The following is a 23,169-nucleotide window of genomic DNA, read 5'->3' as shown; positions in this document are numbered from 1 at the left end:
ATTTCATTCGTTATATAAATATTTATGGTCGTAATACCGAAGTGGTCGTAAAGAGAGTTTTTACTGTTTCTACTTTACTGATCTGCGTTTATAGCATGAACACATGCATATAAAATTTCATTTAGTTAATATTTTGGTACCGATATATTTTACCCAATGCTTATATGCGTATTACAAGAACTTTGTTTTAGGTCTTAATAAACTTTCTTTAGTTAAAACTGAAGATGAAACAATTTTATACCACGACTATGACAAAAGAAATTTAATTATAATTGATTCACTGATTATCGATCTCAAATGTTGTGTGTTTGTAAAAGAGCTTCGCTCTTGAAAAACGTGGTTTATTGCATATGTTACTATATTTAGTAACAAAATTGGCCGTTTTTTCGCGAACAACTCGTGAAAATCTCGGTATTGAGCAAGTGTGCAAATAACCGGTTATTGGCACACTGTGCCAAAATCGGTTATTTTCAAACTTCCGGTTATCTCGCAGCAACGGCGGATCGTCGGCACGCGTTGACGTTACGTATTTTGCGACATGAGCGTTAAAACAAAATGGCGTCTGAACGGGTATTGATATCTCTTTTTTTACTCAAAACCGGCTTTCCGTACTTTTATTGTCCCCTACCGGTTTCACCGGAGGGGACTTATGGTTTGCACTCTGTCTGTCAGTCTGTCAGTCAGTCAGTCACACTTTTCTGGATCCTGCGATAACTTTATAAGTTCTTAATATGTTTTCATGAAACTTGAAACATGAATAGATGGCAATATGGACATTATGCACGTCATTTCATTTTGTTCCTACGTCAATAATTCTGGTTGCTATGGCAACAAATAGACTAGAATTACTGCTGAAAATGGTGGTTTTCTGGATCCTGCGATAACTTTAAAAGTTCTTAATATTTTTTTCATGAAACTTGAAACATGGATAGATGGCAATATGGACATTATGCACGTCATTTCATTTTGTTACTACGTCAAAAATTCTGGTTGCTATGACAACAACAAAAATTCTGACAATGGTGGAATTTCTGACAATGGTGGAGCCGGTAGGGGACTATATTGCTTGGCAATAGTTTTGTTTTTCATGCAACTGCAATTTATGACGTATATTGTATGACGTAATTTCTCTGACGAAACACACTAGTTTGAGAGGACATGTTGGACGTATTGTTTTTTAACAGTAAAAAATATTTGTTTACATCATTGAACAAATGCAAAACGTATATCGCATTGCGTGTTTATCGTGCATAATTGAAAACTTCGATAGGAATACAATAAAATAGTGTGGTTTAAAATAGATTTCGATAAAGAGATTTACAAATTAAAAAAGTAAGTGCAACTCGTTTTTAATTTCATTGTTAGCCTATAAATATTGATTAAAAGTTGTCATTGAGTTAAGCTTGTCGTTTATATTAAATATTGTTTTTATTTCGATATTTATTATTAATTTCGATATACACGACATATGAATACATATGATGAACATATGCAATAAACAGGTCATTATATGGAGAAATTGTGCCTTTAGTGGTTATTGGCACACTTGGTGTTTATTTGCACTCGGGCTATAAAAGCCCTCGTGCAAATAACTCACCAAGTGTGCCAATAACCACTAAAGGCACACTTTCTCCATATAATAATCTATACTGTATGCATGTGCGCACAGAGTCGTCCCAGCGTCGTATCAGGGACGACATTTTCCGCTTTTATGGATTTTCGTTAAAAGGAGGTCTATTCTTAGGGAAAATCCAAATTAGGCGATTCAGTGATTGATTAGCCTTTAGAATAAATATGTTTACACCTGTTTTGTCGATTTCAGTGGAGACATGCGCGCGCAGGTTGTCATCTGCCTGGTATTGTTTGTACCGGAAGTCTTTTTAGCGGCACCCGATGGATGCACCAACAATCGAGGTGATTTTAAGTAGCGTTATAGGTTAACGGTATTTTATACCCAGTTCTATGTGTGATATTCGGATTACAACTGTCACTATTATTTCTATTTAATCTTCTAACGGCATTTGAACTATTCCCGAACAGCTTCTCGTGGTATCAACATTTATAACTTGTGAATAAACAATGTGTTTCAGTTACCCATTCTTAAAAATCATAAGACGACCTTTCGAGTGACATGGCATACACGTCAAACTTGCTGTTTATATTTCTTATTTCTCCTTAAGGTATGTACGAATGCGACTACCTGACGGTCAATCCCCCGCTGTCTTCCAGCGACTTTACCGACCCGCCTGCGCAGCGCATTCGCATCTACAATGTGAACGCTGACCTGACTTCCGGTTACTTCGAGTACGTTTTTAGCGTTCTGCTTTTAAAGATTATATTAGTGGCGCTCTGAGAAGACGGGATTTCGTGCATGTTTGCCAAGGGTCGTACCATATTAGCATGTGCAGTCCACACAGGCTCATCAGAACCGGCACTTTCCACTTTTATGGAAGTTTTCGTTGAAAGGAAGTCTCTTCTTTGCTAAATTCAAGTTGCAGCCAAAAAGTGTCGTCACTGATTAGCCTGTGCGGTCTAAACAGGCTAATCTGGAACGAAACTTAACGCACAGGCATTAAGTCCCTTTTTCTCAGATCGCGGCTCATATAAGATCTTCACCAGATGTTTATTGAATGTGGCCGTATATATTCAAAAATCAAATTACTTTGATAAACAATAATATACGCAAGATATCATTAAATGCAAACAGAATCATACGTTAAAAACTAATCAAACGTTACGAAATTCATTCAAGTATTTAAATGTCAGAAATAAAATATAAAATACAATCTACGATTCAATATCATACACTGCGAATATTAATGTAATGAAATCATATTTATAAATTACTTCGATACAAATTTGTAAACGCAATATGTTAAAATTGTGACAATTGTATAGTGCATGGGTTCTTTTTGACTGTGAAAACCTAAATAAACAGTACGCATCTTCATCGGTTCGCTCGTGGGTTCGAGATAGCAGCCTTCTAAGTCGACGGGACGCAGAGATCCTTAAACGTTCCTTTGACTTAATATCTCGTTCTCGTAAGAAAGTGACGACTGTATGGACAATGACATTTTCAACGTCAAATATATTTATGATACGCTTTAAGCCCCCCTCTGTGTTCCTTATTACAGGTCGGATTTCGATAACCTTGACACCATCTCGACCTTTGACCCCAATTTTGCCGCCACCCTGGAGATCAAATGCCAAAGCGGGGCGGGAGCCGTGTCGGTGGCCAAGGACTTCTTCTCGTACATGAGCTACGTGTACGAGGTGAAAATCATCAACTGCAAGCTAGCCATTCAGGACAGCGCATTTAGGTACACGCTATCATCGACGATTGCGTACGTAGCGTGTCATGCACAGGGGCGTTAACGTATTTTGCGGGCGCCAGGCCAAAAAGGGTCATTCGGCCTACATAGATATATGTAAAGCAAATGGGTTGTACGTAAAATACGTTTTGGTAGACATACAATTTAGTGTATGTTAAATAGGTTACTATAGCAATGAATCTATGATTAAATGCTCATTTGAGTGGAATATGTTGAAGTATTAAGTAGATATATGCAGATGTCAATTGCATTACGGAGAGTTTTGCATTCTTTAAATAAACCATGTGTTCGGCAATCAATTTACAGCGGATTTAAAGTGTTGAACCAGCTTGTGATTGAGAACGGCACGACAACATTTGATGCGAAGGCCTTCGATGGCGTACAGGTCCAGAAACCCACCTCCGCAGGCCACAAAATACCCGTCATGTGAGTACCAATACCCGGCATCTATGTTCCAAAACCCGTCATGTGAGTTCCAATACCCGTCATGTGAGTACCAAAATATACACGTAATGTTAGTACAACATAGTACTCCAAGCACCGCGCAGAGATTTGAATGGAACCAGCATATCAAATCCCTGACGTTTTAACTAACCACGTGATGATAGCAAAGCCATGTGCTAAAATATTTTTTCCGTTGTTATTGTGTGTGTGTTTTTTAGTTTAGTAATATTTTAATCATGAACCTTAACTTAAACACTGTTTTCAAGATATAAAGTGAAATGACACTTCTTGTCTTTATAAAATACTTAAACATCAAAATCTTTCCCGATCTGAAAGGATTTTCTTGTGATGGCAGAGATTTTTTTTATGTTAGAGCTTGGAACGACAACTCTGCGTGGGGATTGAGTACATTAATATCCGTAATATAAGTACCACAAAATATCCATCAGGTGAATACCACAATAGTACCGTCATATGAGTACTTTAATATACCCGTCATGTAAGTACCACAAAATATCCGTCATGTGAGTACCAAAATATACCCCTCATGTAAGTACCGAAATATACCACTCATGTGAGTTCCACAATATACCACTCATGTGAGTTACACAATATACCCGTCATGTGAGTACTGAATATACCACTCATGTGAGTTCGACAATATACCACTCATGTGAGTTCCACAATATACCACTCATGTGAGTTCGACAATATACCACTCCTGTGAGTTCCACAATATACCACTCATGTGAGTTCCACAATATACCACTCATGTGAGTTCCACAATATACCACTCATGTGAGTACCACAATATACCCGTCATGTGAGTACGTAATATACCCGTCATGTTAGTACCACAATATATCCGTCATGTGAGTACCAAAATATACCCCTCATGTGAGTACCGAAATATACCACTCATGTGAGTTCCACAATATACCACTCATGTGAGTTACACAATATACCCGTCATGTGAGTACTTAATATACCACTCATGTGAGTTCCACAATATACCACTCATGTGAGTTCCATAATATACCCGTCATATGAGTACCGAAATATACCGCTCATGTGAGTTCCACAATATACCACTCATGTGAGTTCCACAAAATACCACTCATGTGAGTTACACAATATACCCGTCATGTGAGTACCGAAATATACCACTCATGTGAGTTCCACAATATACCACTCATGTGAGTTACACAATATACCCGTCATGTGAGTACTTAATATACCACTCATGTGAGTTCCACAATATACCACTCATGTGAGTTCCACAATATACCCGTCATATGAGTAATGAAATATACCACTTATGTGAGTTCCACAATATACCACTCATGTGAGTTCCACAAAATACCACTCATGTGAGTTGCACAATATACCCGTCATGTGAGTACCGAAATATACCACTCATGTGAGTTCCACAATATACCACTCATGTGAGTTACACAATATACCCGTCATGTGAGTACTTAATATACCACTCATGTGAGTTCCACAATATACCACTCATGTGAGTTACACAATATACCCGTCATGTGAGTACCGAAATATACCCCTCATGCGAGTTCCACGAATTACCGCTCATGTGAGTTCCACAATATACCCCTCATGTGGGTTACGCAATAAACCCGTCATATGAGTACCACAATATACCCGTCGTAAGCATACCACAATATACCCGTCATGTGAGTACCACAATATACACGTCAAGTGATTACCACAATACAACCGTCATGTGATTACCACAATATACCACTCATGTGAGTACCACAATATATCCGTCATGTGAGTACCACAATAAACCCATCATTTGAGTACCACACTATACACGTCATGTGATTACCACAATACACCCGTCATGTGATTACTACAATATATCACTCACGTGAGTATCACAATATATCCGCCATGGGAGTACCACAATAAACCCGTCATATAAGTACCACAATATACCCGTCATGTGAGTACCACAATATACCCGTCATGTGAGTACCACAATAAACCCGTCATGTGAGTACCACAATATACACGTCATGTGAGTACCACAATATACCCGTCATGTGAGTACCACAATACACCCGTCATGTGAGTACCACAATATACCCGTCATGTGAGTACCACAATATACCCGTCATGTGATTACCACAATAAACCCGTCATGTGAGTACCACAATAAACCCGTCATGTGAGTACCACAATATTCACGTCATGTGAGTACCACAATATACCCGTCATGTGAGTACCACAATATATCCGTCATGTGAGTACCACAATATACCCGTCATGTGAGTACCACAATAAACCCGTCATGTGAGTACCACAATATACCCGTCATGTGAGTACCACAATATATCCGTCATGTGAGTACCACAATATTCACGTCATGTGAGTACCACAATAAACCCGTCATGTGAGTACCACAATATACCCGTCATGTGAGTACCACAATATATCCGTCATGTGAGTACCACAATATATCCGTCATGTGAGTACCACAATAAACCCGTCATGTGAGTACCACAATAAACCCGTCATGTGAGTACCACAATATACCCGTCATGTGAGTACCACAATATACCCGTCATGTGAGTACCACAATATACCCGTCATGTGAGTACCACAATAAACCCGTCATGTGAGTACCACAATAAACCCGTCATGTGAGTACCACAATAAACCCGTCATGTGAGTACCACAATATACCCGTCATGTGAGTACCACAATATACCCGTCATGTGATTACCACAATAAACCCATCATGTGATTACCACAATATATCCGTCATGTGAGTACCACAATAAACCCGTCATGTGAGTACCACAATATACCCGTCATGTGAGTACCACAATATACCCGTCATGTGAGTACCACAATATACCCGTCATGTGAGTACCACAATATATCCGTCATGTGAGTACCACAATAAACCCATCATGTGAGTACCACAATATACCCGTCATGTGAGTACCACAATATACCCGTCATGTGAGTACCACAATATATCCGTCATGTGAGTACCACAATATACCCGTCATGTGATTACCACAATATACCCGTCATGTGAGTACCACAATACACCCGTCATGTGATTACCACAATAAACCCATCATGTGAGTACCACAATATACCCGTCATGTGAGTACCACAATACACCCGTCATGTGATTACCACAATAAACCCATCATGTGAGTACCACAATATATCCGTCATGTGATTACCACAATATACACGTCATGTAAGTAGCACAATGCACACGTCAGGTGAGTACCGCAAATACACGTCATGTGCGTTAAACAATATACCCGTCATGTGAGTACCACATTTTAATTATCAATCGCATCCATGCATGTTGAAGTAGGAATATTAACACGTTTTCCATGTCTCGTTTATTTAATTTACATATTGATATATTTTGTCATTTGTCAGGTCCGGCTCGCTGGTCATTCGGGACAGCACTACGACAGGAAACATCCTGCCTGCCGGATTGTTGATATCACAGACGGGTCTCGTGTCTCTGACCCTCGAGGTGTGTATGGTGAAAGGGAAACGCTGCACTTCATAGTAAACGTTTTTAACAATCACTTGTTTGTATTGGCTTCATTGCCTAAAAAAAGAACAAAGCGACGTGTGAGCTAAGTTTATCGGTACGTCATGGCAACCATATATAGTATTTAAAACTGGTTGCCACGTATTGGCGGTATAGCGGTCAACATTGTTTGGTTGTTTTCTGCAAATTTAAATGTACAGATGAACTTGTATGAAAAGTATTGATACATGAAAATTGATATTATTCTAACACGAACTTACGTAGAAAACGTAAACTCCCAACTGAAAACATCTTGTAATTTTCTAAACATTAAAGGGTATGGACCTCAGCTCTCTGGACGCCTCGCTCCTGACCAAGAACACTGCACTCCGCTTCCTATCATTGGGCCATAACGCATTTACGGAACTACCGACTGGACTCCTCGACACCCAGAACTCGCTGGCGGAACTGCATCTCTACAACACGCGCCTGGAGTGCACCTGCGAGAAGCTCTGGCTCTACAAACACTTGGACACCACGCGCACCAAGGTTTTCGGTGACGTTATCTGCTCCTCTCCTACCGACTGGACGGGTACGCTTATACATGTGTCCTTAAATTGGTCGCCTACACTTTGAAAAGGAGGTTGAATGCATTTGCGTAAAGTGCCGTCCGAGATAAGCCTGTGTAGTCTAATCAAGGTAACCAAGGACGACACTTTCCGCTGTCATGGTATTTTTTGTTTTAATGAAGTGTCCTCTTAACGATAATCCAGTTAAGGCGGAAAGTGTTGCACTTTAGATGGACATGCATCAGACCCCTTTTCACAGAGCGAGGCTTAATTGCATTAATATACTAAATAAATAAGGCTGACTATCATATTTATGTAATGATAAAATATACATGTACATGTATTTCTTTTGATAATGAACACTATTATCGTTTGCGGAGACCTGTCGTGAGCCACAATGACCGCATATGGATGGCATAAAACCAATTTTCTAATGACGCGGCTTATATTCCACAATAGCAGTAAAAAGGTTATACATAAAATCAGACAGACACTCGGAATTAACGACCAATGAGCAAATTTGCTAAATTTGACTAATTAACACGCTTGGTTTTCATTGCATGATGTACAATATGTGTGTTCCGATTTGCAGAAAAGAAGGCGGCGGTTTTCTACTACTCCGAATGCGTTGAGGCTCCGGCGGTATGCGGAAACGGTGAGAGCTTAGCAATCACCTTATTATTAAACATTCTTGGTAGGCGAGTTAATTGTATATGAATGCGTCCTATTTGTAGAGAAAATTAAGTCAACTTTTGTTAAATGACTACTACCCAGGTTGCATAATCAACATCAAGATTATGAAGAGACTTTCTTTAAACACAAACGTCAATGCACGCGGAATGTGTCGTCCCTGAATAGCCTGTGCCGACTTCACAAGTTTATCTGTGACGACACTTTGCGCATTCCCATTAAGCCCAGTGTTCCCAGAACGAGCCTCATTAACACTGCAGTGCACGTGTTTTGCAGGCATGATTCTGCTGGGCGCATGCGTGACCTGGCTGGAGCTGGGGCTGTCAATCATGTGCATTGTGGCCTTCATACTGTCAATTGTGGTACTGGTTCTCACAATCGTCACCAAGAAGGAGGCGGAGGAGGGCGCCGAAGGTAAGCGCCGGGGCGGCCGGAAGCCGACACAGCCGAGGCAATCAGGGGCACAAGCACTCCCAAAGAAATCCGGGCCAACCAAGGCCAAGGGCGCGTGGAATTAAGTGAAAATTGAAAATAATATGTATTTAGGAAATCGGTTTGACTGAAATTGTTCGTTTTTTTTTATACTTTTATACTCCTTTAATTTTTGTTTTTTTGATCTTATTCAATGATTCTTTTGATTACCTTTTACATACAATAAATCGCATTTTAAAACAAATATTTATTATTTTTTCATGTGTGCGTTCGTTTTTTTATAGTAAACAACTTAACACTTTACATGCAGGCCTTGAAGAGAGAAATTATACCATGAAAATGAACTAGCCTATGAAAAATGATTGTCATGATCGTAATAGTATTTCTATCTGTTGCAAACAAAACAACAAGTGTTATACACTGCTGAATTTGTTTTTATTATGCCGACTTGTTCAAAGTAATAATCACATTTTATTTTATGCTTTCCGGTGGTTTATAGAGAAATATCAGTGAATGAAAACTGATAATTTCACTGTTTCAAACAATGAAAATTATCAGTGAAAATTATTGATCATTTTCACTGTTTATGTTAAATGACGTCATTTTCCCAGCGAAATTCTTTAGTTAAACTCAATGTATATGAACTGTGAAAAAAGCATTAAATAAAAAGAAAATTTGTTCGGTTCGGTGGATTATCGATTTTAATTCACTCGTGATCATATAAAATATATATTTTCACTCGTGGCTGCGCCACTCTTGAAAATATTATTTTCTATGATCACTCGTGAATTGAAATCGATAATACACCGAATCCAACAAATATCCTCTATACATTTTCTGTAATTCCTCTATTTATTACGGTTTTTGTTTGTATTTATACCGTTCTTCTGTCGACAGTGTTTTAACGTTATATCTTTTTGGAAGAGGTCTTTACGTATACTGTTAAATAAACGTTTGATTTGTTTTCATGCAACTATTCATTTTATTCTGATCAATTCTTACAGTTATTATGTCTTTAAGTTTCATAAACGCTTCATATGTGGCCAATTAGATGTAGCCAATCTCATCTTTGTTTAAAATTATACCAACACTCATGAGCCATTTCTACATGTCTAAGATAAATACAATTCAGTGCATTTAATAAAATGATAAACGGACACAAACGTTACGACTCAAATTGAAAAATGTATAATAAAATCAAACTGTGCACCCGTCCGAAAGTAAATGTGGTGCAATTTTGCTTTTGTTTTTAAGTTGAAGTTGTCTGCAAGTTGAAAGAAGTTGGGGGAAAATCCCAGCTACTATCAACAGCTGAATCGGAAGCATCCCAATGTCGATCAAAGTGTTCATAAATTATACTTTAGCTTGGACTTTCAAAACAAATAGTTGAAACATTACATACATATTATTACCTATGTCTATACTAGATTTTACCCCTTTCTAAAATAATACATTATGTGTGTGTGGGTTTATGCCCAATTGCTTAATGGTATCATATGTATTGAATACTTAAAATATCCTGTACTTTTCTAAGTTCTGCCAAGAAAAGGTAACACGTTACTCTGTTTTGTATAAAGACATAATAATGCCCATTTTTAACTTTGAATTGTGGCCGAATTATTGAATTCTAACAAAGTAATTACTTAAAATTTCAATTAATTATTACATTAATAGACGTGGTTTTAACTGAAATCGATAGCGCCAACATTTGTTTTTAAAAGATATTAACCCAGACTTTTCAATGGTTAGATTGACATTTTGAATTATTCAACATTTGATATACGATATTTCGTGCTGCGGGAAATAGGAGTATACTGTATATATCGACTTATGTATAAAATAGCGCAACCATTCAATTACATCTTGTTTTATTCAAAATATGCATAGGTATACAATATCATAGACGAATAATATAATCTTTATGTTAAAAACGATTCTGTTTACACCTTTTTATAACTAAAATGGATAACATTACGCCATAATCATGTCATAAATCAAGATATTTCAGTTCAATAATTAACTGTGTATACCCACGGATAATGGTGTTTTCCAAAATATTGCTAATTATGCAGTCTATTTAATGTGCATTTGAACAGGTTTACATTATAATATAGACACTTATATAAACATTAGAAATTCAGGTAGATATTTATCTTATATTATATTGAAGAATAATTTAAAGAACCTATACCGACCCACCCCCCCCCCCCCCGCAACAAAAAAATAATAAACCATACAAATAATCCGATATACTGGGATTAAAACTCAAGCCCTTTTTAACAACGAAATTTTATTGAGCGTTTATAAAAACGTGACACGTGTATTAAGAAATGATTTAATCAAAAACATCAACTTTTTAAGCGAACGGTTACAATGTTATTTATAAAACTATTTTACCTTCGCAACCCTAGACATGCCCCTTTACATACTGTGCACTTTCATAACCCACACTAAACGACTGCGGATTGAAATGGCGCAACAAATACACCTAAAAATAAACAAGCCTACCGGTAGTTACAATTTTACGAACTGCGCTCCATTATTACCGACACTTGTTGATCTTTGTTTAGACGACGGGCAAGAATAAGTTATGAAACCTATTCAACAAAGAAGCAATATCATAACCGACGCCAACAATAACAATAGTAAAATAGCATTCCTATATTATTTGCATATATATGAATACAATCATATAAGACTCGAATAATTATCGAAGTGTCGTTTATTAAACAGGCTGTCAAAAACTGTTTGTAGTTTAGAAACGTGTCTATTCAACAAGCGGATTGATGCAATCCTGGTTTAATTCCTAATGCGTCGAAATTCCAAACGTTTTTTATTCGCCGATAAACAATTCTACGCAATCGAACAATATTTGCTAATGGAACACAATTTTATAACAATATAGGAACATTTAAAACGAACCATTAAATCACAGCTTTGAAAATAGTGGTTTCCGGAATTGACGCACAGAGTCGATCCCACGAATGAGGTCGGCCGCCTTTTCTCCGATCATCACACAGGCGGCGTTCGTGTTTCCCGATATCACTTCCGGAATGACGGACGCATCCGCTACGCGGAGATTGGAGAACCCTTTAACTCTGCAATGGAAACGAAAAGTTACCATTTCCACTGAGTTTGGTTATCAAGTCGTAGTACATGCATCTATAGCTTAACAAACAAAGTTCAATGCGAAGAAAGTTCACTAAGCACAGTATCGACATTTATATTTGTAAATACCTTAAAAGGTATGTATGATGTATGATTGGTAAATTGCGAACTACTAGTATATATCATGAAACCAGCTTACGTCGCACCGTTAAGGCCAATGTCAAAAAGCGCTCTATCTTGATCGAATATGAAAAAAACAACTCTTAATGTTTCGTGGTATTTGACGATGCGTAACAAAAGACTCACCTTAGTTGCGAGTCAACCACGGTGGTAGGGTCATCGATGGCACCCATTTTACACGTTGACGTCGGATGGTACACATTGTGAGCGAAGTGACGTACGTATTCCCCATAGTAACCGTCCGAGTCGTAAGCATGCTGCCACAAGATGGGTTTGTAGGCCCTCTCGATATTTCTGGATTCCGCACCGATGGCTTTCATGGCTTTGGTGTCCAGAAAACGTTGGGCTTCGCGTATGCCTAACGTCGACGCAATACAGAGGTAATACATATATTATCAGTGTTTATTTTGCGAGGTGGTCGGATAATAGATCAGTCCAAAAAGGAACGTTGGTATAAAATAATTGTACTTTCAATATACCATCGCTTTAAATTAGGGATGCAGCAGGTTAGTTTTATGTTTAGTTTAAACTTTAAAGACATGCTATGAGCAAATTTTAAGTATAAACATTAACAAAGGGAATGAATTTTTAAACAAGTGGAGCAAGAGTTATGGCCCTGTGAACTTCACATCCCCCTCGTTGAGATCTACCTAGCAAGATTATTAAAATTGATACCTACCGGTATTTTAGATTTTGAAATGCACCTAATATAATAAAGTTACAAACAATTTACAAATGCCAATACGTTTCAAACAATGGTTCTTTGTACATTTCCTCCATGAGATCTATCTACCTTATAAGTTTCACCTTTTGATTTATTTAATTATTCGAGACATGCTCTGTGAATTTTTAAAACATTAAAAATAGCAAATACTGTAAAAATATTAAACAAAGGGTTATGGTTAGTGTGCAAAAAATAAGATCTTCTGGTGAAGTTTCAGGTTGATATCCAACTAGTTTTCAAGATATGCTTAGAACAAGCACCTGCAATCAATACACCCCTTGTTCGAAGCAGGAGGAGAGAGGGTATCAAAACGACAGGATATAATTGTGTCTTGTTCTGTGAAAATCGGGCAAAATGCATGTGCGTAAAGTATCGTCCCAGATTAGCCTGTGCAGTCCGCACAGGCTAATCAGGGACGACACTTTCTGCTTCAATGGTATTTTTCGTTTAAAGGAAATCTATTTTAGGCGGAAAGTGTCGTCCATGATTAGCCTGTGCGGACTGCACAGGCTTATCTGGGACGACAATTTACGCACATGCATTATGCCCAGTTTTCTCAGAACAAGACACAATTAGTCTCAATTGCCTGAGTAGTATGCCACTTATATCATCACGTACATTGATTTATCGGCGAACAGATGGTGCCGTAGCAAAATGCGTGTTCACATAAACTAACCTTTAACAAATATATCCACGTCTTCCTGACGAGCCAGAAAGTTCGGGTCTACAAGGGGCGGTCCTTTGGGGTCCACTACGTTAAGACGGACAGTTCCGGTACTCTTGGGATGCAGCAGAGTCACGGAAATAGAGAACCCCTGTCTGGAGCCGAAGATCTTCGCCCCCGATGCCAGATAGTCAGTAAATATCTGCAGAAAGTAGGTTATACGTATGTATATTATACAGGCAAGATCAAACGTTTAAGTCCCCAAGACAAAGATGATTCCTGATCTTTAGCTTAATCATTGTCTGGGTAATGAATATTTTATCAAATTAAATATTACCAAGAAACAGCTATGTCTCCGCCAAGATTTGTTGAACATTGATGTGATCAGATTTATTTTGCACTGACGTGACGGAAATGTCTTTTGCACATCGTTCCTGAAACCTTAAAGTGATATTATGCGCATCTAACAGTATATGCTGTGTTTATATGTGTCTATCGCAACCGTTGTTTATTTTTGGTGTTTTCACTTCATATACACTAATATTTGTTAATGCAGCATCAACACACAGGTGGAAGTAACGTACCCTGGATAGTATTTTTTTTTTTTAGGAGCCCAATATATTCAAATAAATATATAAAATCATGTTTAATAAGAAAAAAATTGACAAAGAGCCATGAAAAAAAATCCCCACCCTCTGATATTGGAATCATAACTATTTTATATATTTATTTGAATATATTGGGTCCTAAAAAATATATATATGAAAAATACTATCCTGGGTACGTTACTTCCACCTGTGCATCAACATACTAAAACAATATCCCGGAAAGAAAAAACGAATGCATTTGAATATCAACCGTACTTTCGTTTTGACAACTGACGACAGAAATAATTTGATGTACGATGTGAATCTTAATTTAGTTTTAGTGCAGATTCGTTCAAACGACACAAAGACACAATTTTGTTTTACGGATCATTTTAATTTCCTGCAACGAAATCTTTTCATACGACATACGAACACTAAACTCCGATCCTAATAAAATTACAGTTCCGCTCGGCTTAGAGGACTGGGACAGTCATATAAAATACCGAATATAATATACACATGTATATATTTTTATAAACAACTGTTAGCAAGATGAGTTGCAGATAATTGGTCAGTTACCATACTAACTCTTTTGACCTGTTAATTCTTTTCAGCTCAATTCAACAGTGAAAAATGCCCATAATATCACTTTAAATGGTACTTTTCACGTTTTGGGTAAATCACAAAAAATAAAAAAAATGTGAAAAAATGTTTCAGTTTACCAAATGTTCGTTGTTGTTATGATATTTGCGAAACAGTAAAACTGAACAGTCCCCTATAGGCGGGTCCAATGGGCGGGGGTGGGTGGATGCGGCGTACGCCCCCCCCCCCCTAAAATCGTGATGTTTCACACTTAACTAGATCTAAATTACCTATTTAAACTGATTTCTCTTCTTTTTCGTGGAGCTTTCGGGGGGGGGGCGGGCTTCGCCCACCTAGACCCCTTAGCAGGGCTTAGCCCTGCACCAATCAGGGGCCCTAGCGTCCTCCTGGACCCCCAGCAAATCTTTCAATATCCCGCCCCCCTCCCCCAACACCCTGCTTGGGGTGTCAGGGTGGCGAAGCCCCCCGGAAGCTCCACGATTTTAGTGATTTTGAAGGCTTTGACAACCACTTCTCGAGCATGTCACGCCTTATGTACTTTGATCGAATAACCTTCTTATAATGCCAAAAAAGTGCATAGTTTATACGGAATACGGATGGATATAGCGATTGTCTGTGATAAGTGGGAAATGTGTACGAAAAAGAAGAAAATGAGTTTAAATAGATGATTTAGATCTAGTTAAGTGTAAAACATCAAATGAATTAACTTTACTTTGGCGAATTTAGGCGGGGGGGGGGGGGTAGGCCCAGTCCCCGCCACCCCTTGGAGCCGCCTATGCATGATAGATACCTCATCCTTGTAATCAAACATTTTCTCAGTTCTATCTCTGACTCCCTTTTCCTGAGCCGACGGAACCACGTGGAATTGAATATCCGGCATCCCCGGCGGCGTGGCCGAGCCTAACCGGAAGAACGCCAGTTCCGTTATAGGGGAGACCCGCAGCCAACCTAGGAATAGGAGAAACAATGAAGCGGGTGTTCCTGTTAAACCATGTGTCGAAGAGCCTAGACAATTTTTTTTAATCAGAAAAAAAGAGTTATTCACAAGAAAATTATTGTTCATGTATGTATTGCATTTATTTCAATATAATTTTAATTTTCGGACACTTAAATTTGTGTCTCTTAATTTTCGGACACCTGTTATTTTTGAATATTTTTCGTATCATAACTTTCGGACACGATTTTTTTTGGATTTTTTTTTTTAAGTGTCCGACGAATTACGGTATCCCCGGAATAACTTATTTCAAGCAAAACTTAATATCACGTATAAGCAAAATTAATATCTCAATTGTGTTATTCAACTCTGCAACAAACAGCGCGACGTACATAAAATAACGTATTACCCTTCAAAAAGTATTAACGTATAACCGACATATCGATGCAGTTTCATGTAGATACATACGCACAAAACTGAGAGACTATATTACTTTTCGACACAAAGCACACGTGCACATTAAGGTTAAGTGTCCTTAATTTGCCTTAGTTAACTGATACATAACAATATCGCGTAATACGTCTTCCGATTTCTACATACTATATGATTGATATACGACCCTATATAAACCACAAGCGTACCTCCGCCAGACCACAGATATTTCAGGATATTAAGGGGGTTAAGCAACGTGCTCCTAGCGAGCAAGTCGGTACTCGTGACCGGAGATGTCACGGGTACGAACAGGTGGTCCTGCAGATTCTCGCCCACCGGAAGTTCCTTCAGCACCGGGATCTAAACATATAACACTGATTTCTGTAAACGCTGACCAAACGATATCGAATGCCTCACCTGTCTTTAAAGGAGCCTCGACATTTGTCTACAATGTGATGGTTTTCAAGTTTCGCTACATATAAGTGCTCATGAACTAAATTGCATACAATTTAATTGCATGTTTGAACGGTATGCGCATGCAAACAAGATTTAAAAGGTTATTAAGAAATATGCATGTTTGGAACTAATTTTTAACTGGACACTGCATGCATTAAATTAGTAATTATTATGTAACCCTGCCAGAAAAATTCCCGACCACTATGGGGATCGAACCCGGGACATCCCGGTTCCAATTCAGGCAGACACTCTACCGCGTCGCTATAAAGGCTAGCTCATATAGCAAGGCAGTATTAGTTCTCCTTATACCGAACCCTGCCTGCTGATACACACACCCTCCGATTATAAAATTCTTCCACGAATTTCCTATTGCCATGACATCTGTTGGACGTCTGACATAGATGGTGAGTTTATTACGTTGGGCGCCAATGTAACCCAGCCAGAAAAAATCTCGACCACCATGGGGATAGAAACCTGGACCTCCCGATTCCAAATCAGGCAGACACTCTACCGCGTCGCCGCTATAAAAGCTAGCTCGTTTAGCAAGGCAGTATAAGTTCTCCTTATACCGAACACTGCAACAATTATATATATTCTGCTTTGATAGCGACGCTTCTTTTTATGACTGGACGAGAAGAAATAGATCCACCGTTAACTAAAGCCACCAATGAAACATTGACTCATAAGGCATTTAGCAAATGTGTATTTCTTCGTCGAAACTTTTTGGTGCTCTTAGAGGTTTGGTTCATTAAAGTTCCGTAACATTTGTATACCCCACCTTGGCTTCATCGAGGTGTTGCCTAGGTCCTATGCCTGACAACAGCAGGATCTGCGGACTCATGATGGCGCCTGCGCAGATAACTACTTCCTTACGGCATCGGACGGTGACTTCCCGTCCATCCTTCTTTACCAAAACACCAACAGCACGACTGCCTTCAATGAGTACCTAAAAGAATTTTCAAGTGGAAGCACTAAATATTTGCCTTAAACCACTTATGGCATGTTGTAATTGAAGATTTTCCACAATTGTTTTACATTTACTCACTGCGTAGACACATGTAGGCTTACTCCGAAGCCCTCTAGAAAACCCTTACACAAGAGCTTTACCACAAAAAGTAGTTCCCTACCAGGATAATGTTGAGGGAGTACGAACAGGCTCTCCGTTAGTTTCATGAACACAGCTTAAAGCGAGATTATACGATTTTGTGAAATATTTATGAATTTATATAAAATGTGTAAAATAACACTTACTATAAATATATTTCAATATAAATTAAAATAAAAGTTAGGAAAAACAGATATTTAATTCTGACATCGAAAATGTCTGTACAGTCAAATTCGCCAGCATGTATATCATGCATGTACGATGTGAATCTAAATTTAGTTTAACGGTTCATTTTAAATTCCTGCAGCGATATTTATTCATACGACACACGAACACTAACTCTGATCCTAATAAAGGAATTGTAGGAAATTATGTACGAAATATTTTCGTCACAATCGGCTCGGGGCGCTAATTTGTCTTTGCTGCATTTTATGAAATTCGTCTTCGATGTATACTTTTTGCCTATTTTGTGTTATTGTAACATATAAATTGCAATATATTACAATTTAACACATATAAAAATCGTATAATCTCGCTTTAAGTAAGTTTCAGGGTTCATATATTGTTTTCAATAATTTATGTAAACATAGAAATAAATAACGTTTGTCTGACGAAAAAAGTTGAAATGACGTGAATATTGACCATAAGACACTTTATAAACACATCCAGTTTCATTTGAGATGTGATAAAGATAAGTTTAGTTTTCACTTATTTATTTCTGTTACCAACACTATCACATGTTTGTCCGAGGAACAAAAACACTGTACAGAATGTACATATTTTTCAAACTGCCCTCTACCCACACACCGAGTTTAATCAACCTAGTTTAAGCACTTCTGGAGGTAAACTCAAGTTTCTTGTGAACTGCCAATAAAATATCGCCATTTTCATAAGACTTCAGACGCCGACAGCATAAAATAAGCGTGATTTTCCCGACACTATACCGATGAGATGCAGAAAAATTCTATTCAAAACTTAATATTACAACCAAAAAGACAAAAATTACATGTTATGTCCACATTCTCAAAGGCCATAGCGGATTTCTATACGCTGGCATATGGGTTTAGTTTAATTATGTTTTCATTTCCAGTATATCATTGACGCTGGAGAAAAACTCTGACGTTATTTCGCTAAGGACGAATGAAAAACAACGTGAATACGCTTCGCTCAAAATATTGACGCCCTGATGCAATTTGTTGATGAAACAGAAGTAGGTCATGGATATTCACGTTCGAATTTGCATTCAGTATTCATCGGGAATGAAAAACAGCTAGTCACGTGATCGTATTATTTAGTCAGAATACAGCGTTTACGTGAAAGTGAAAGAAGTTGTTATTGTACTATCATAAACAGCACAAGGTATATAGGGACTGGAGTACCTTCTCCACGTGCGAGTGTATGGATATGTGCAGATTGGGACGGTCCATTGCTGGCCGCAGAAAGGCACGAGAAGTGCTCGCACGCAGCCCATTCTTGGTCACATTCGTGAATGACGGCGAAACCCCTGCATAGAGGTCGCAACTATATGTGTCAATATTAATTATATTTGCAATTTACAATAAATGCATATCATAGAAAACGTCTGAAACACGTACCAATACTGCACAGAAAAGCAAACATTTGACCATACTTAACCATAATAAGAACACGTGGCCATACTGCTAAAAAGGAAAACCATACTTATTAGAAAGCGAAACTCGTCGGACTAATTAATAACATAAAAAGTTTTCGAATACGGTACGATATGTTGACCATTACATTTGATAAATGATGCTATGATACATAATGGACTTTTTCAAAGATATTCTTATTTTTAAAAGGAAGTTTATTAATTGTATTAATTAAAAAAATATAATATGGATACGGAATCGTTATGCATCATTAAGTTTGAATAAACATATTCCTTGATTCTTTATTCGAACCCGGGACCTTTTGAAGCAAAACTTAACACGACACCACTTGGTAATTCCGACTTTAGTACCTAATAATTATGCTTTAAAAAATACTGATTAAAATGATCACACATTATTTCCAATAAGTTTGTGCTTTTCAAAAAGGGATGCCGGATTTAGTAACTTTCGTTTTCAGTTTTTGCACTATTTGTACCTGTAAATTTGCAAAATATTTTCCATATGTCAAAAAGTCGAAAAATGTATCGAAATGCATGCAGCAAAAAAATAGTGAACCTTATTAAAAATATATATAATGTATGCTGTAATTGTTTACAAGTGTGCAGCCATCATAAAAACATCGTCCATATATGGGAATTTATGCACTGCGCCAGTATACCTATCATTTCGCGGCCGTTGTAATCCACGGTTTTGTACCCAAGCTCCTCACCGGCGGAGCGGAACACCCGGGACAGTGAGGACGGGCTGAACCGAGTCACTTCCTGTGGACCGCGCGTGTTGTGGTAGTCTAGAGGGTGAGCAATAGCAATGAGCACTACACGGAAACTCATATACACAACTAGAGAATAACCCACGTAAGCGAAGTGAAGTTTAGCAAACAATCATGCCTGATTGGTTTTCAGTGTTTGAACTCAAAAACTAAACCAACACATGTATATATGGTACCCTTTTCACAATATTTGGAAATGTGCTGGTTTATTAATCGTATCACTTCAAGATAAGTTCGTTGACCGCGCTTTCATGCAAAACAGCAGTCATTTAAATTCAATGAAATCATAAGTTAACAATTTATAGTTTATTTCCTAAGACCTTTCTCCACGATTGAGTCCCCATTGTTAATGTCAACGAACGCCTCTGACTTCAGGAAGTAGGGCAGGACGTCTTCGTAGCTCCATCCCTCGCAGCCTAGCTCCGCCCACCTGTCAAAGTCCAGGCGACACCCCCTCACGTAGATCATCGCGTTCAGGTTACTGCTTCCTCCAAGCATCTTCCCTCTCGGATAGTAATTTCGCTGTTTAACGATTAATATCCTTTATAACTTTTAACAACTTTTGTGATGGGCATTTCTTTTAAAGTTAAAATTATGAAGCATGATAGACCGTAAATGTTAACCATGCTACAATAATGAATGGCTGTGCAAACAAACCAAATTCTACAGTAGTCCTTATTTTGTTATATAAAAAGAGCACACAGTTAAATATCTTAATTTGAACAAATCGCTTCATCGGTACTGCAAAGTCCTCTTAAAGTTATGAAGTTAGAGAAAAGGAAGCGTACAATGATTGAAATCTCAAGGTGGTGAAGTGATGTCTGACACAGTTTATCGTCGCTGTTCATATAATTATTTGCATAACAATGTTTAATTTTACAAGTCATCATACGTTTCCCTTGAACGCTTTCAGGGCGTGTTTTTGTGGCTCAACTGACAGCATCCAGTCCCGATGGGTGCGCTGAAGGGCCCCATACATCAAAGGGACAGCCACCATCTTGTCGCCGTAGTCGTCGCCGCCGGCCTCCAGCAATAAGATGCTACTTCCGGCGTCCTCCGAGAGGCGGGCAGCCACCACCGCCCCAGCGGACCCCGCGCCAACTATACAAAGGCGGAGAGATTGTAATCACGATTATAAACAGGATATTTCATTTAGTATCGACTTACATGTCTACTTGTTGGGCTCATTGGGTCATTGTCGACCTGAAATGACATGAAGTCACCCGGGGGTGACTTGAAGCCGATTCATGTCACCCTGGGGTGACTTCAAGCCGACCGGGTGACTAGCATCGGCTTGAAGTCACCCCAGGGTGACAAGAATCGGCTTCTAGTCACCCCCGGGTGACTTCAAGCCATTTCAGGTCGACAATGACCCAATGCTCATTGGGTCATTGTCGACCTGAAATGGCTTGAAGTCACCTCGGGTGACTAGAAGCCGATTCTTGTCACCATAGGGTGACTTCAAGCCGATTCATGTAACCCTGGGGTGACTTCAAGCCGACCGGGTGACTAGAATCGGCTTGAAGTCACCCCAGGGTGACATGAATCGGCTTCTAGTCACCCCAGGGTGACTTCGAGCCATTTTAGGTCGACAATGACCCAATGAGCACTCGTTGGATTGCTGGTAAGCCCCGTGCTATAATAATCATCTCTAAACGGAACGTTTAAAGGATAATTTATAATAAACAAAAACTACAAAAAACAGCACTTTTCTTCATTATTTAACAAAGATTACGGTGTCTGGTTTTAATAATTGTTATTAAATCGATGATGTTATGAGGAACATGTATATATGTTTAAGTTACCGAATACATATTATGTTCTGATTACACAAAAATCCCCAATTTGTCGATTATTTTTCGTTATAAATATTGCCTGTTATGATATTCTACAGAAATACACACGCATTAACCTTGTGCATTAGAGATAATATTTTTCGTAGTTCCTGAAAAAAACACTTCTATATGTAACATATTTGCCATTTTTACTACAGCACTTACCCACAATATAATCATATTCAGGTAGAAGTATGTTGGTCACTTTCGTCCCCTTCCGACCCAACAAACTTGACATCGTTTTCTCCTGGAAAGCAATCTTATCATTTTAAACATAATCATAGACATCTTAATCGCACACGGGAACTTTCCAGACATCACAGATAATTTACTTGAACTTTTTCTCATTAAGCCCTTTGTAATTTACATTGATTGAATGTTAATTACGTTCCTTATGATGACTTAGACTCGCAAGTGTATCACATGTGATATCTTTATAATATATCCGGATAATATGATCACGTAATAAAAAACTTAAACATGTCGTGGCTCAAACGCGCTTCCATACTTGGTCTTTCGATCGAAAATATTAAGAGAAATGTCCTAAGATACACATATTGAAGTAATACTAAATTGCACTGTTAGAATTATGCAATAATGATAATTGTCGTTACAGTTACCTTTCCGGTAATCCTATAGACTTAACAAGATATGTCAAATTTAAATTATAAACATTCAGTATTCTTTACTACAGATACGTCGTCCTATTTTTTAACCCTGACATCTAATCTTATCAGGTCACTACTGAAGATGTACAGGCTTAACAATTTTACAAACGCACATATTCATGAATGTTGTTTACTTGAATTATATAATTGAAATTCTTAATTTGCACAGCTTTATTTGCACGTTTGCAAAGTTCATCTTTAAGTGTTTGAACATAAATTTTGTATATTAGAGTGTAGCCAATATAAGCATAGGCTACACATCAGTAGTTAAACACTATCAAGAGGAAGCTCTGTGCCAGTGGCACTGCCACGGTAAGTGTCCAGTCTTATAGGTTCAAAAAAAACACTAGTTAAACAGTTTTTAGCTCGGTGTAGTCGTCTTGTTTAAGTTAATTAATGCGGCCTGCTTATTTTTATAGTAATTCAGTGTGAAAAGAGGTTAAGCTAGCATTTTTTTGAGAATGGTCGGTA

General features: G+C 38.1%; 2 protein-coding genes across 3 annotated transcripts; one reads left to right on the top strand and one right to left on the bottom strand.

The window, feature by feature from the left end:
* The first annotated feature begins 2,630 nt into the window (after nucleotides 1-2,630).
* Nucleotides 2,631-9,734, top strand: LOC127864103 (uncharacterized). Its single transcript, XM_052403799.1, has 7 exons — nucleotides 2,631-2,638; nucleotides 3,135-3,320; nucleotides 3,639-3,758; nucleotides 7,212-7,311; nucleotides 7,648-7,903; nucleotides 8,473-8,535; nucleotides 8,847-9,734. The coding sequence occupies exons 1-7, from the start codon at nucleotides 2,631-2,633 to the stop codon at nucleotides 9,086-9,088; spliced, it is 975 nt and encodes a 324-aa protein (XP_052259759.1). The 3' UTR covers nucleotides 9,089-9,734.
* A 1,119-nt stretch (nucleotides 9,735-10,853) lies between these two features.
* On the bottom strand, nucleotides 10,854-22,934 carry LOC127864105 (L-sorbose 1-dehydrogenase-like). 2 transcript variants are annotated; one of them, XM_052403802.1, is made up of 13 exons: nucleotides 22,651-22,934; nucleotides 22,196-22,277; nucleotides 21,088-21,296; nucleotides 20,516-20,717; nucleotides 20,085-20,213; nucleotides 19,175-19,299; nucleotides 17,469-17,636; nucleotides 16,444-16,594; nucleotides 15,659-15,816; nucleotides 13,691-13,880; nucleotides 12,417-12,648; nucleotides 11,925-12,100; nucleotides 10,854-11,490 (listed from the first exon to the last, which is right to left on the bottom strand). In XM_052403802.1, exons 2-12 carry the CDS (start codon nucleotides 22,266-22,268, stop codon nucleotides 11,932-11,934), a joined length of 1,806 nt encoding a protein of 601 aa, XP_052259762.1. In that variant the 5' UTR covers nucleotides 22,269-22,277; nucleotides 22,651-22,934; the 3' UTR covers nucleotides 10,854-11,490; nucleotides 11,925-11,931. The 2 variants fall into 2 exon arrangements, with proteins under 2 accessions (XP_052259762.1, XP_052259761.1); XM_052403801.1 differs by having other exon boundaries at nucleotides 10,854-12,100.
* Between the last annotated feature and the right edge of the window lie 235 nt (nucleotides 22,935-23,169).

This window comes from Dreissena polymorpha, unplaced genomic scaffold (assembly GCF_020536995.1).
Source record: "Dreissena polymorpha isolate Duluth1 unplaced genomic scaffold, UMN_Dpol_1.0 chrUn117, whole genome shotgun sequence".
Lineage (NCBI taxonomy): Eukaryota > Metazoa > Mollusca > Bivalvia > Myida > Dreissenidae > Dreissena > Dreissena polymorpha.
The sequence above is the reverse complement of the archived record's forward strand: the minus strand, read 5'-3'. Positions and strand labels throughout refer to the sequence as shown.